A 15031-nucleotide genomic window follows, 5' to 3' on the forward strand; every position below is an offset into this window, starting at 1 on the left:
TCATTGTAGGAGCAGTAATTGCTACGAAAAAAATAATTATAATTAAAAATGCAATGCTGAAACCAAATTCTTAAAAATTAGAAAAAAATAGTTTGTGTATATGCGTACAACCATTTTCACCGTCCAGAAACTTTCACAGATCACAAGTTTTAATTCACCCTGCATGCGGCTGTCTGTCCAATCACAGACCGATCTCTATAAACCGCCTTCTCTCTCTCTCTCTCTCTCTCTCTGCGTGTGTGTGTTTCTGGGGGTTTATGACCGTCCCCTTCATCACAAGTTATTTAGTCAACAGCTGGGCGTGAGCACAGGCTCAGTTGAGTGATGGAGCAACACTGACAAGTTGATTTGACCGTCGAGACAACAGAAAGACGAAGTATTAAAGTTATAAACGGGACATACAGGGATTATCCGCCTTTACAGTTACATCGCCATTCAACTCACGAAGTTTTTCCAGTGGAAGACTCGATTAAAAATCCTGAAGTGAAAACAACCCGTTCGGATGAATGGAAGAGTCTGTGAAATACGCCCAACAGATGCTGTAGTAAAGCATACTCTCATTTACGCTTTATGGTTTTGAACATTTGTGCGGATGCGCTGGATTTTGAGCACAAAAGACTCGTGTTATACCCCATCACTAAGGAAAAATACTGAAACGATGAAGGGGAGGATGGCAGCACTTCAACTCTGTTTGTGTATCCTGGCCGTGAAGGTGAGTTTATGCTTTGTATTTGTTTTAATTTAAGTTGCGATTCATGACGTAACCGTGGGACGTTCTAAAACAACGTGAAAAAAACGCTTAATGTATCTTAACGTACGTAAAAAGCGATCAGTGAAAACCAAAAGTCTGTCAAACCGTCATTGTAATAAACACTAGCTGCTGTCAAAAGAGCGAGTCCTTATTTTACAGATAAAGTAAAAATCTCACGTTAAGCGTTTTCTCCCCCATGTAAGTCGATTGGAAAACAGCCTAACGTGGCTTAATGCATCAAGAAGGGATGTTAAAAGAAGAAATTTACTACACAACTTATAAATAAGGCAATCTTTGAATGGGCAATCTTTTGAGCCCTGAGTACAACATGCAAAGTTTTACGTTAAGCATATTCCGTGTTTTAGTAATGTTATGTCAGGTAACCGTTAACGGTTAGTTGTGACTGTTTGTGTTTCTGTCAATGCAGTTTGCAAACATATTTAAGATATTCGTTTAGTTGCTTTTTAATAACTAGAGTAGTAAAAATATTTGTTATTTGTAGTGATATTGTTTATTTAAAAGAAAAATGTATAAATAAAGTGTACAGCTTAAATTAAGTTGCACAACATTTTTTTTAAGTCAATAACTTTAAAGCTATTTGTTCAATATTGTAATTCGTAAGCTTAGTTTTTGTCATTTGCTTTTAATAAACACGGCGTATAGCTATTACCAGAAAATGAAAGACAGGAAAGTAACACCCTGTTTCTCTCAAGTCGACCCAGCATATCTTCACTTTATTGCGTTTAATTTCACTTATTCAATATTGCTACTTAATATCTTAATACTTAATTGCATATCTAAATGTATAAATATTTACCATCTAGTCCCAATATCATACTCGCGCCAAAAAGATTTCGTCATGTTACCACACAATTTACGCTCAAGCAGAGTCGGCGCCAGGGTGCACAAAGTGAGCGGGCTGCTATGTTTAGTGGGGGGGGGAGGGTTTAGGGGTTTAAAATGGGCTGGTGTCCCGAAATTTAATTCTACCCGTCAGATTATCCTACCAGGCATGCGCACATCAATGTTACGTCATTTTCTTGCACTATAAAATCATCCTACTTGTTTATTTTATACTGCTACGGGAATCTGATTGTGTATTTTCGTTGTTAAATCATTCTAGGCCTACATATTTATTTAGTACTGTAGTACAATTATAGGGTATTTCGCTGTAAATTAATCATGTTTCTTTTATGATGGTAGGATAATCTGACAGGGTATTTACGATGTAAATGTATTTAATGTGTTCATTTTAAACTGGTAGGACTATCCGACAGGGTATTTTGCATTGTAAAATCATCCTACCTGTTTATTTTGTCGATGTGGTTTAGATTATAGCCTACATTTTGCCCAGGACAATTCGAGGTTGAGACACGGCACATAGGCTGAGGTCTGGCTCTGTTCTGTTTCAGCGTGCGGCTCTTCTGGTGTTAAGAAGCGGCACTCCGCCATGCCCCAGTTTTCTTCTCAAGTTTAAGTTTTACCAATTTACTTTTTTATCAGAGATAATCACGGAAAACCTGATCTATATGCAACGTGGTAGGCTAACCAAATCACACTTGTAAAAGCGGCACATTCGCACATAACGAGTGCGCGAAGAAATCCATGTCCGCACACATCAGCCGCGTACTGCCTTTTTCATTGAGAGCCAGACATTTTAAACTATAAAACAATAAAAAATCTAGTTAAATCCTGCCTATGGGTGCGCAATACCTGCGAGTTGTAGATACAAAGCATTTCATCCAGTGCACGCTGCCGTTTTGAAGTTTAACAATTCTAAATGTCCATTTCGAGGACAGCATTTTATATTTCGCATAGCTTTTTCAAAGCTAATAAATTGAACTGAACTAAAAGACATGAAAGACACTGAAACTGAAAGGCTATTTTTTAATATCAACTTGGAGGAGAGCAAATGTTGTATGACGTTTTGACAAAAAGAACTGGAAATACACCGATCATAGCCTACATAAATTCAGCGGAAGTTAATAAATGAAGATTACTAATTTAGACGCATATATAGAAAAAAATACATAGAAAAATGTCAAAAGCAGGCTTTAAAGAAAAAGTGAGAGGAAAAGTAGGCTATACAGGGGACTGTTCCCCAGTAGAGCTTTATGTCTAACAAAACGATCGCATCAATATAACAACACTAAAGAGCGAGCTCTTGCTTTCTGTTAGACAGCCTGTATCTCAATTGTCACCGTCTGCATAACGTAATGCCCGTTTCTTGTTAAGCAATGCATACAGAAACGTTGCAGCTGGACGCAAGCAGCCCTTTAGCTTGTGTTTTTAACAACACATAAGTACAGCACAAGACAATGTCTTTAAAATCTGTTAACGAATAAATAAATTATGTATTACCCTCTGCTCTTGTTGTTTCATTAATAAATATAAACCAAATTCATTCTCCAAATGTTTTTTAATGATTTCGTCTTTTATCATTTTAAAAGGTGAGGGGGCACAGTGACTGAAGTGGCCGGGCCATGCCCCCTAGTGCCCCCTCGTGGCGCCGACTCTGCGCTCAATGAAAGGCAGAGCCAAATAACGCTAGAATAAAAGCAGCGTTGTCTCTCTAAATAAAAACACTTGTTGACAAGACAACTAAAACAACCTATTTGCTTGTTTAAACTCTGCTGTTACAAAAATAATGTAAAACCCAAGTGGGCAACATTTAGCCTGATGCAGTATTTTTAGGTCAGTGGTATTTAATACTGCTCCAGGGGCCTCATGTACGAAGACTTGCGTTGATTCCATACTAAAACATTGCGTACGGACAAAGCTGTAAATGTGCGTACGCACAAAAAAAAACTCACGCCAGGCATGAAGCTGGCGTGGAGGAACGCACATTCTCACGCTTCGTACGCACAAAAACGTTGCGTACGCCAGCTTTCACGCTCACGATCGGATGTACTAACAGTGAAATTAACGTGAGAATGTGCATTCCTCCACGACAACTTCATGTCTGGCGTGAGTTTTTTTTTACACATTTACAGCTTTGTCCGTACGCAATGTTTTAGTATCGAATCAACGCAAGTCTTTGTACATGAGGCCCCTGGTGTGTTCAAACAGTATGTGGGGGTTCGGAGTAGACCCCCGTCCCCCTCAAGTATGTCGGTTGATAGGCAGCCACAGTTTAAGTAGGCCTACTGCTGGGGCCCATGATAACCGGACCATTGTAATTATGATCATTTTCTCTCGGTCTGTGGAGAGAACGGGGGTGAATTTGCAGCTCAGTAATTTGACTTTCCATTTAGCCACATCACTTTACTTCTTTCTATGGGAGCGAAACTGCGGTTTCCTCTTGAACTCCCAACCTCTTTTTATCTATCCCCTTCTACTCCCCACACGGCCAGCTCACTGTCTCCATCAGCTAACTGCCACTCGTGCAAATCTTCTTGAAGTTTTGGAGGCCTGGGGTCATGTTTTGCGTTGCATTATGACTGAAAATATGCTCGTTTTGTGTGAAACATTCATGCACGACCCTCAGGATTGTACGTTTTTTGCTACTGTTGGCCGCAGTGAGATAAGATAGTCTCGGTCTGTCCTATCAGCGGTATATGTGGATGTCTGTGGTTGTATGTTTGGCTGGTGGGGGTGAGGGGTCAATCGCTGTTGCCTCCTGGGGCTTGTGTCCCCTTTCATGTTCTCATCATTCAGACTACTCTTACAAAACTCACTCATGCACTGCACACATGTGCGCATGTATCATATCTTACAGCAGATCCCATCGTTCAGCAAATGTGTGTTTGCATGTGCATGTAAAAATATACTGATATCCATAGGAAAAGTCACAAATGAGATCTCTTTAATGTCTTACTTGTTACTTCTAGACGGCAACGTGCTTTTTCTGAGAAAAAGAGCCAAGTAATTCCACATGAGTTTCACATGCGATCTCAAAAATGTCTAACAATATGTATAAGATAACAAAGTCCATTATGAAAAGTCAGAGATTTTATTGAGGATTAACTTAATTGATACTAAAATCAAACATAACAAAGTTTGACATTGCCTGAGTTGAAAAGCAACAGCATTTGATTTTAATTTTGGGGTGACTGGAAATGTATTTGGAGTCAGACTGATTTTACCTCTCATTGTATGTGTGTGAGTGTGGTTGGGGGGAGGTGATGGGGTTGGGGTGATGGATCAAAGGTGTTTTGTGTGAAGTGCTTTCTTTCATGTGTTGTTAATCCCTCTGTATTACGTGGATTCATCACAGAGACTGAAAGTGTGTGTAGTGATCAAACTCTTCTCACAGAAATCTACTCTTCTGCTCTACTACATTCATGTTTATAGGTGATGTATCATTTCCCTGAACTTTGTTCATGTCATTTAGTCAAGATTTAGGAGCAAATTAGATGGTAAAATATTGTCAAAAAGGATGTGAAGGTCCTCCCACAGCCCGCTGTGCATTCGGGAAGTATTAAACACCATATTAGGAAACTGACAAAGAAAATTCCAATGGTGCTGCTCAGCTCTCTCTCTCTCTCTCTCTCTCTCTCTCTCTAGTGAGCCTAGAAGTTCCTTTTTAAATCTTCTTGTGTTAAAAGTTTTCCCAGTTTAGGAAGGCATCAGAATAAGTTTTATTCACCAAGTGTGTACACACACACAAGGAATTTGTTGTGGTTAGAAGTACTTAACATAACATACAGTATAAACATAAAGACAAGAAATAAAAAAAATTAAATGCATGGATTTGAAAGATAAAATATAAAAATGTAAGTATAAAGGGGTAAGTGGGAGAGTTATTTTACAGTATTACAATTGTGTATGTACTATAAAAATATAAATAGCCTATTTATTTACATAAACTCTAGTGTTTGTCCTCTAGTTTCTGGGATCTAATAATTACTTTTTTTATAATATGTGAACATGCAATTTTCTGCAATATATTGAAACACTTATATTTGCGATTTTCTGCAATATATTAGACCATTTATATTTCAGTGTATTTTGTAAATGTAAATTGAAATATATAACAATATTGAACAATGTTTTTATAAACACTTAACGCTATTTACAATAAAAAAGCAAAGAAAACGTAGCATATAAAATAAACAAGAAATATTTATTATTGTAAATGCAGGCAAGTTTGAGAAATGGGTTGTGTCTTGATTTAATTGGAGCGCATGAGTTTCTCTTCAAAACATTATCAGATCATGCTGTCTCAGATCAATGTCATTAAAGCAAAGGGAAAAGGCCTACTTACATTTTTTACATTACATTTTTCCATTCAATTGAATGCAAAACAAAATGATTTTCCGTATGATTGTCAGAGTATAAAATATTAAAATGAGTAATCAACCAACTGGATTTTAATTGCAGATTAAACTTTAATTTAACACCATTGCCTTATGTAAAGTGTATTTGGTGTGTTTAAAAGAGCGAGGGCTTTTGCCCTGTGGGCAGGTGTGTACAAATGTGTATTTGTGTTTTTATGTGCTTAAAAGTGTGTGTGCTTGTTCGACAAGTTTACACATGCACTCTTGTCCTAAGAGAGATCAGAGACACATCAGAGCGGTTGTGTGGGTTTGCATTCGCTCTTTTCAGGAGGTTTACATGTACAGGCATCTGTTGGCTCTTGTCAGAGCCCCAGGGGGCAGTTGTGAAGTAGAGGGGGTGTGTGAGGGGCAATTTTCTCAACCAATGCATGTTTAAAATGCCGCGGAACTGATCTCCGTTATCACACCTGCAGAGCTGGGGGGGGGGCATCAAAGGCTTCTCTCTTACCAAACAGACACACACACACCATCCCAACCCCATCACACCCTCCCCTAAGGTCTTGAACCACAGAGGCCTCCCCAGCACACTGAAATGACTGCAGATACACATTATGCGTCAGTTTCATGAATGAAAAAAGGCTTTTTAAAGATCCTCTCTTGACTTTCTGCCTCCTTTGATAGTTTTGTGTATTTGACAATGCCTGTATACATTACAATTCAAACTCTGGTGTGAAAGTCACAAGTTAAACTCGCCTCTTGCTCTCACAGGAAACAGTACAATTAAAATGCCTGAGATCAGTTTAAAGCAAAGTGTGTGTGCGTGTGTGTTATAAAGAAAAAGAACATAATGTCCCTGCAACAATGTGTAAATTACATGATATGGCATAATGGCAAGTTCTCTTTCAAATTTAAAGGTCAAGATTTTTAAAAAGTTGTTTACGTGAATCCAGAATGTGTAATCTTTCGGGTATTTGTTGTTTAGTGCTGTATAAATGTTTAACTGTAATCTTTATAATCAGTGTTTGTGTTGCATAAGGGGCTTGTTTTTATCCCACAAATTCCTTTACACACCTCTCTGGTTCAAGATAAATCAATTAAATATATCACAAATGTAAAATATTTGAGTCAGGAGGGAAAAAGCTACTGATCCCGTGAAGGGATATGGTGGTGGAAAATTTATGAGAACGAAATATTCACAAATATGTTTGCGAGAGAATACAAAAGTTTTGAAATACTGTATGTTTTTCTGTCCAGTCTCATATTTTCCATCACTATGTCCCTTCCGGGGCTCCATAAAAAGCAGCATGCATCATGTATAATGTAAAAACAGGTAATTACAGAATATGAAAAGACTTTTCACATATTTTTGAAATACGGTAAAAACGGCAAATTTCAGAAAAAGACTGCAAATTTAATTTACATTAAAACAAAAAACATGTGATTATTTTATTGTATTCTAGCCGCCATAAAATTTCTGTTTTTCTACTGGATTTTTTACTGTGTATCTTCACTTTAACAAATTCTGACCTCCAAATTTCTTGTTTCATCTAATGTTTTCAGTTGCCTCATTTATAAAACCTTAAAGGGCCGGGTATACTTGACTTTTTCCGCGGACGGCCGGACTATACTTTTGACTTAACTGAGTCAATTGAACAATTTAGGTGCAACAAGTCACAAAAAAATGTGAAGCTCTGAGTTTGCATTCTGATCCCCAGTATGTTAATGTTATGCTAATGTTCCTTCTTTATAACAATCCAAAAATCTCTTGGGCAACCAGCTTCCATAACATAGCTGGTCTGAGTTTCTTTTTCAGCAGCTGTTAACTGCAGATTGCCTGTATGTTGTTGTCTTTGGTATGTTACTGTGAATCGTACATTGATGTCTTGTGTTTATTCAGGTGGCTTTCGGCGAGGCTTGTGCCAGTGAGCAGTTCAGAAACACGGGAGAATGTTGTAGCATGTGTCCTGCGGGCACTGGCATGGCAAGCAGCTGTGGCCATGAAGACACAAAGTGCAAGCCGTGTCAAGATGGTGAGCATTTCCATATTTGTGTTTTCTGCAAATATAAAGGCCTTTTGCGATTGTCTTTATTTAATGCTATTTATTATTGACAAACATCACTTTAAATATCTCACAGGTGTTTCGTTCTCCGACTCTGAGGGTCTGGCTGCTTGCCGGCTGTGCGCCCGCTGCCCCATGGGCATTTCTGAATTGGCACGCTGCACGGCCACACAGGATACCCAGTGTGACTGCGGTGAGCATTTCTTCCTGTGGCGGGACGGTAACAGCACGAGCGGGTTGTGCGACGCCTGTACTATGTGCGGTAAAGGAAGCGGAGTGGTTCGGCCCTGCGGCCCACTGGGAAATGCAGTATGCGAGCAGTGCAAACCAGGGACTTACTCAAAGGAGAGAAGTGACAGGAAACCCTGCATACCCTGTTCACGTTGTGGTCAGGACGAGGTGGAGATCAGATCCTGCCAGCCTGACTCTGACACTGTCTGTATGGGTGAGTGGAATCTTCATAATATATTGTGTTTATGGTCATTTTTTGGAGTGTTTGAAAGTTAATGGGACATTTGACAGATACTTTCATCCAAACTAACTTACAGTGCATTACACTTTACACTTTTTGGGCTGTTAATGTAACAGGAACTTTATACAACCACATGTTTACCCTCATGAAACAAAAATATATGGGAATATACTGGAAAATATGAAGAGTTTGGTTCCAAAAAGAGATAACTCTGATTTTTTTTAAAAATCATGTTTTTTATTATGTTATCATGTTTTTACTGTGTGCTATTGTGTTAGTTAGCTGTATTTTTTTGTTATTATGGCTTGAATCAAAACAAACCAACTGCAGTTTGATTGATATTAATTGGAATGCACAATAAAAAACGTGATTTTTGAAAAGAATTAAAAACGGAGTTAACTCATTGGAACTAAACTCTTCATATAATGCAATACATATTAATAATACAATTCCGTATATTGTAACCAAGTGCTTATATTTTTAAATATTTGAAAAGTGGCATTTGTTCATGTATTATTGAATATACTGTTATATTGTACTATATTAACAGTGTATTATTCTATATATTTTCAAATACATATAAAATGATTTATTATATTGACAGTAGGGCTGTTCAGCGATGAGTCCCATCCAGAATAAAAGTTTGTGTTTATACAGTATGTCTGTATACTGTGCATATTATTTTTATATTTATAAACACAAAAACACATACATGTACTGTATATACTTAGGAAATATTTACATGTATTTATTTATATTTACCAATAATTGAAATTATATTTGAACATTTATTATTTTTTATATTTTTCTTAAATATATGCATGTACAGTATGTGTTAATATACATAAATACAATATTAATATACACAGACATATATTATGTAAACAAACTTTTATTCTGCGATTAATTGCGATTAATAGTTTGACAGCCTTAATTGATAGTTAAAATGTAGGTAAACATATTTTCTTTGCACAAGGGCAGGCTATATGAGTTTTTGCTGTCCAACGCTATATATGGTAACATATCTGTATATGTGTGTTTGTGTGTGTGTATGCGTATGGTTAGACTGTTAACATGTGGCAGACACCTGTGTTCAACCAGAAAGAGCCAAAGTGCTTAAACAAACACAGTTCTCAAGTTTTACTGCATGTGACAAAATACAGCACTTACTTTGGCTTTAGATGTTCTTCTTGTTCTTGAATTCACATAGCAACAGTCCAACATAGTGACCAGACCTCCATAATCCAGTATCTGAGGATAAATACTTCCATAGGTTTAGTTTCACAGTGTTCTGAAGTATCACAGAGCTGTATTTTTTCAATTAGAAAAAAATAGGATCTCATATTTTTATTGCTCAGAAGTTTTTTTACTTTTTTTATAGCTCAAGAGATTTGATGCAGTTCACAGTAGTGTTTTAGGTATAAACTTATTCTCATTGCAAATCTGAGCTCATTTGCAGACATTGTTGAGATCTCCTCTGAAATTCTATGGAGTCTTAAAAGCAAGTTTTTTTATTTGCTCTTCATTTAATCTCATTGATGTCAAGAATATAATCAAGAATAAAAATTCTCAAGAAAAATAATTCTTTCTGATAATTCTAGTGTCCTCATTGGCTACAAGTGTGTTAAACACTAGTCTGAGATGTGTTAAATCAGGAGGTTAACCGACTACACCCTGCGTTCCCCGCAGGGTGTAGTCAGCAGTCGGGTCACTTGACCTGCAGAGGTCACGGCAGCCACAGCGAGCGTTTGATCTGTGCGGGCAGACTGTGGGGTGTGTGTGGAGAGAGAGTGGACAGCACACGTGTATCTGTGTGACTGTGTGTGGGGTGATGTGCAGGATATATTACAGGACATTGGGTGCGGGGCATGAAGTCTCCTGACCGTTCTGCACTTTTCAACATTACGGTGTGGCGCTTTAGCCTGTCAGCCGTCCCTGGGCCCACTGATGATGTGTTAATCAGCCTCACAGCAGATGCATGTCAGATGTGGGCTTCAGGTTAAGGCGGGAGGGAACGTGTGTTTTTTGCAGCGGAGGTGTTTAAATGCTTTAGCATGTCCTTGAGTGTTCTTCAAATATCCCGGCAGTACTAATGAGTTTAATGAGTTCAATGTCAATAAACAAAAGAGCAGTTAAAATTCCTTGGGTGACAAATATAGAAACAAATAAGAAAATTGCTGACAAACAGTAATAGAGATATAAACTGAATGTGGATAGCATAGCTCAGATTATGTGGGATGCGCAATTCCTGTAGCTCAATTGGTAAAGCATTAGGTTGTGGCTTTGATTTTCAGGGAACACAAATACTAATAAATAAGGGTGTAACGATACTTCGTATTACGATATTTCGCGGTGCAAAAATGTTACGATGCGCATTGTAGAGAGATGGGGATATTCTCTGTGTTACAACAATGCATATCCAGTAGTTACTCAACTTTTCTGAAAAGGTAAAGGTAATGACCTGGTTTAATTTCATTCCAAGGTAAAGTAAATGATGTCGAAACAGTTAAATCTTTGTATGGAACATTTAATTACACCAATTAAATGAGTTAATCCAGATAGATTTTAGTAGACTAATATAATGTAGATTTTGTCGACTAAAAATAGACTAAAACTATGATAAATTGGGATGACTAAAACTAAATTGCATTTTAGTCAAAAGACTATGACTAACTAAATCAAAATTTGCTGTCAAAATTGACACTGATCGTAATTCTAATTTCAGTTAAGCCTTAAAATGTTAAAATTCTTTATTCATTTGTATGTGCAACAAAATAAGTTACTGAAATTGTTAATATTTTGAAAATAAATGTTACTTGAATTTCAGTTTCATTTTTGAATTTTGTTCAAAATATCGAGATGTGTATCGTATCGTGAACCCAGCATCGAGACATGTACCGAATCGTGAGCTGAGTGTATCGTTACACCCCTACTAATACATGTATACATTAAAATCACTGTATGTTACTTAAAAGTGTCTGCAAAAGAATGTAAATGTTAATATATAAATCTTGATTTTAAACTGAATAATAATTATTATTCATTTCTAAGAATTGTTATTCATTGATCATTATTATTCGTTAACAATAATAATAATACTTATTATTATACATTATTATTATTATTACAACTATTAGCATTGTGGAATTATTAATGAACAGTCATTAAATAAACTTACTTTCTTAAAAACTCAAATAAATTAAATCTGATTTGTTACTGTACTTTCTTATAGACAAACCCAACTACTATATGTTAAAGCAGTTCAAAACAATAAATGTGGGTGGTTTTCCTATTGCAGTAAAAGACCTCAACATTCTGTCCCGGCCGTCCAGTTCTGATGGTCCGCGTGAATTCCCCCGATGGCCGACTATGAGCGAGGAGATGGACAACAGGAGCAGCGCGAGTCCAGACTCCGGGGCCCCTCGACTCACACCACCGGACCTAGGCGGCAGCAACAACATCCTGGTCTATGTATCTGTACTGGCTGCTGTTGTGCTTGGCCTCCTGCTCTACGTCGCCTATAAATGGTGAGGTCATAGAAACATTTCAAGCAGAAAAAAGCTAAATAGTGCCGTGAGAGATGTTATCCGTATTTTCGCCTGACAGTGACGATAGCGTCAGTTTTTGAATGTTAGGACATTTTAATACAGTTTAGATATGGAACACCACATTATGTGTGAAATGTAATTGTTGCAGTTATAGGATTGTGAACTCAGTATGCTTGCTTCCAGCTGGAAGTCGTGTCAACAGAAGCAGGCTCTGGTGAAAGCTCGGGTTGGAGAGCTGAACAATGCCGGGGAAGGAGAGAAATTACACAGTGACAGCGGTGTGTTCCTGGACTCACACAGCTTGCAGGACAGCCAGCCCAGTAAAGGTATAAGAGGAGATCCTAAACTCACTCATACAATGGCACCAAAACTATTTGGACACCTTAGCCACACTTGAATGTATGAAAGCATGACATTAGAATGTATCAACACCATTACATAAGATAACAAAACATTAAACCAGATAGCATTCTTTGAAGATTTTCACAAAAAAATGCTTGTTGGGGTGATCAAACAAATGCATGAAACTTTGTTCACGCAAATGAATAAAGTACTGTATTTGGATACTTCCTAGTTATCAAAGTTGAGAGAAAACCATCTGACACAGTTCTTATTTTATTCTTGACAGGCAGTAAACGGGACAGCAAACAGGACACGCGGCTTTACGTGAATCTGCCCCCTCACAGAAAGGAGGAGGTCGAGCGAGTTCTCGCGGAGGGGGGCAGTCGGAGCTGGAGGCAGCTGGCCGCCACGCTCGGTTACGAGCCGGACCGTGTGGACGTCTTCGGACGGGGCCAGGACCCCATCCACACCCTGTTGACTGACTGGGCACAGCAGGAGGGCTCCACACTTGGCCTTCTATGCTCGGCTCTCACCCGCATCGAGCGGCCGGACATCATCGCCGTACTCACCTCCACCACACAAGGAATGTCAGTGGTCTGAACTTGAATCTGAATAAAAAACTCTTCACTCTGCAAGTGAAAGAGACACTGTAGAGTTACACATGAAGAGTGTTAAAAGACTTGGAAGAACGGGACAGCAAGGTTTTTTATTCATCATAACATCTCACTTTAGAATTTCCTTTCAGCAGCTTCACCCCATCGAGACCGAGATGTTTCCTCCAGTATTCACAAACACTTCATGTTTTATAAAATCCTCTTTGTAATGTCCAAACAAACTCCAGAGACTCATCCATGCAGAAAAGTTTCATCATCAGTGCTGTTGTGGCTTCTGCGCTTTTCACGAGCTCACAGCCTTGCGGATGAATTTTCCATTTTTTGTGGAACAGCGTCGCAGTGCAAAAAAAGTGTAGTGTGTGTAATGTGGTCGTGTATTTATATTTGAGGGCTTCTGAGTTGGATGAAGTGTGCAGCTTCGATAAAGTGTCTGGTCGAAGTTTGATCATTTCCAGATTGAAAGGAAAACCACTAAATGAGCAATACAAGAGAATTGAATATACTGAAATTCCCAGATCAACTGGCATTTGTTTTAAACAATGTTAAGTTGTTCTGAGAAAAAAACATACAATTTGTTTGCAGATTCCACTCGGTTTAATGTCCACTTGGTTTTGTTATCTAATGCGGTGACATTCCGATTTCTGTAAATCTGTCCTAAGTGTTCAAATACTGTATATAGACATAAGTGCCTGGTTTGCACTTTAACCAACAATGCAACCTAAAAGCAATAGAAGCTCACCCAGCTTACGCTCTTCTGAGTTACGAGAGGAAAAACCTCTCTGGTGCCTTGACTTTGAATGCTCAGGTTTGTGCTTTGCTGATTTACGCCTCATTGTATGTATTTGTAGGTAAGTTTCATATTTTAGTGCTGGGAGTTGTGGGTGGTTTCTGTGTGGCGAGATGCTTTTTATGTTCATAACATCAATCACTTATTTTTGTTCTTTTTATTCATAAATTGTTGATAATTGTCTTTGTATTTTTGAAAAATAAATAATACATTGTGTGAGCAAAGTAATTGTGTTTTCATGACCCTGATGTAAACTAGGGATTTAAAGGGACCGTTCACTAAAAAATGTAATTTGCTGTTAATTTACTGACTATGTAGGTTTCTTTTGTAGAACAGTGAAGATTTTTAGCAAAAAAAGTTAGCCTTGGTGAGTTATAAAATGCAAAATGACTTATTTTAATCTTTACTGTTCAACTGAAGGAAACAAGTAAATAAATGGCAATTTTTAGGTTCACACAAAAATAAAAAATTCTGTCTTCATTGACTCTGTATAAATTTCTTTGTTCTGATGAACACACAGAAAGATATTTGGAAGAATGCTTGTAACCAAACAGTTCTTGGCCACCATTGACTACCATAGTACGAAAAGGCGCCCAAGACCTGTTTGCTTGCCTAAATTCTTCAAAATATCTTCTTTGGTGTTTAACAGAACAAATAAATTTATAAAGCAATTTTTCCGGCAATGGTAGTCAATGGTGGCCAAGAACTGTTTGGTTACAAGCATTCTTCCAAATATCTTTCTCTGTGTTCAACCGAACAAAGAAATGTAGACGTGGAACAACTTGAGGGTGAGTAAATGATGACAGAAATTGTATTTTTGGGTGAACTGTTCCTTTAACCAAGTTCGTAAAAGTTGAAGCCATTTGTTCAGTCTTTAGTTAGGTGATGTTTTATGACATTTTGATGTATGTTTGTGCCATTCCTGTGCATTTAAGGAGGCACATGCTTGGAAAATAATAGTGTAGCTGACTGTTGAACCATGTTAATGAATGTCTTTTTTTGAGACTAATTGCTCAACTTGGCAACAGAGAGCCACAAGATGTGTAAATCTGAGGCCAAATAATGTCACATTAATGCCAGTGAAAACCAGCAGCTTCTTGGCAGTAAGAAGTTTCTGACGTAACGAAAAATCATCACAATAGTGTGCTTTGTTTACACATGGCATACACAATTCTAAAATGCGAAAATAGTTATTTTTATATAGCAAAAAATATGAAATAACATGCAATTTAAAGACA

At 37.7% G+C, this 15031-nt stretch overlaps 1 protein-coding gene across 1 annotated transcript; it reads left to right on the top strand.

Annotated features, from left to right (window-relative positions):
* Positions 1-267: 267 nt before the first annotated feature.
* On the top strand, positions 268-14017 carry nradd (neurotrophin receptor associated death domain). The gene is made up of 6 exons (XM_057340983.1): positions 268-712; positions 7868-8000; positions 8107-8475; positions 11801-12029; positions 12234-12376; positions 12679-14017. Exons 1-6 carry the CDS (start codon positions 593-595, stop codon positions 12990-12992), a joined length of 1308 nt encoding a protein of 435 aa, XP_057196966.1. The 5' UTR covers positions 268-592; the 3' UTR covers positions 12993-14017.
* Positions 14018-15031: the final 1014 nt, after the last annotated feature.

The sequence above is a fragment of the Triplophysa rosa genome, linkage group LG8 (assembly GCF_024868665.1).
Source record: "Triplophysa rosa linkage group LG8, Trosa_1v2, whole genome shotgun sequence".
NCBI lineage: Eukaryota > Metazoa > Chordata > Actinopteri > Cypriniformes > Nemacheilidae > Triplophysa > Triplophysa rosa.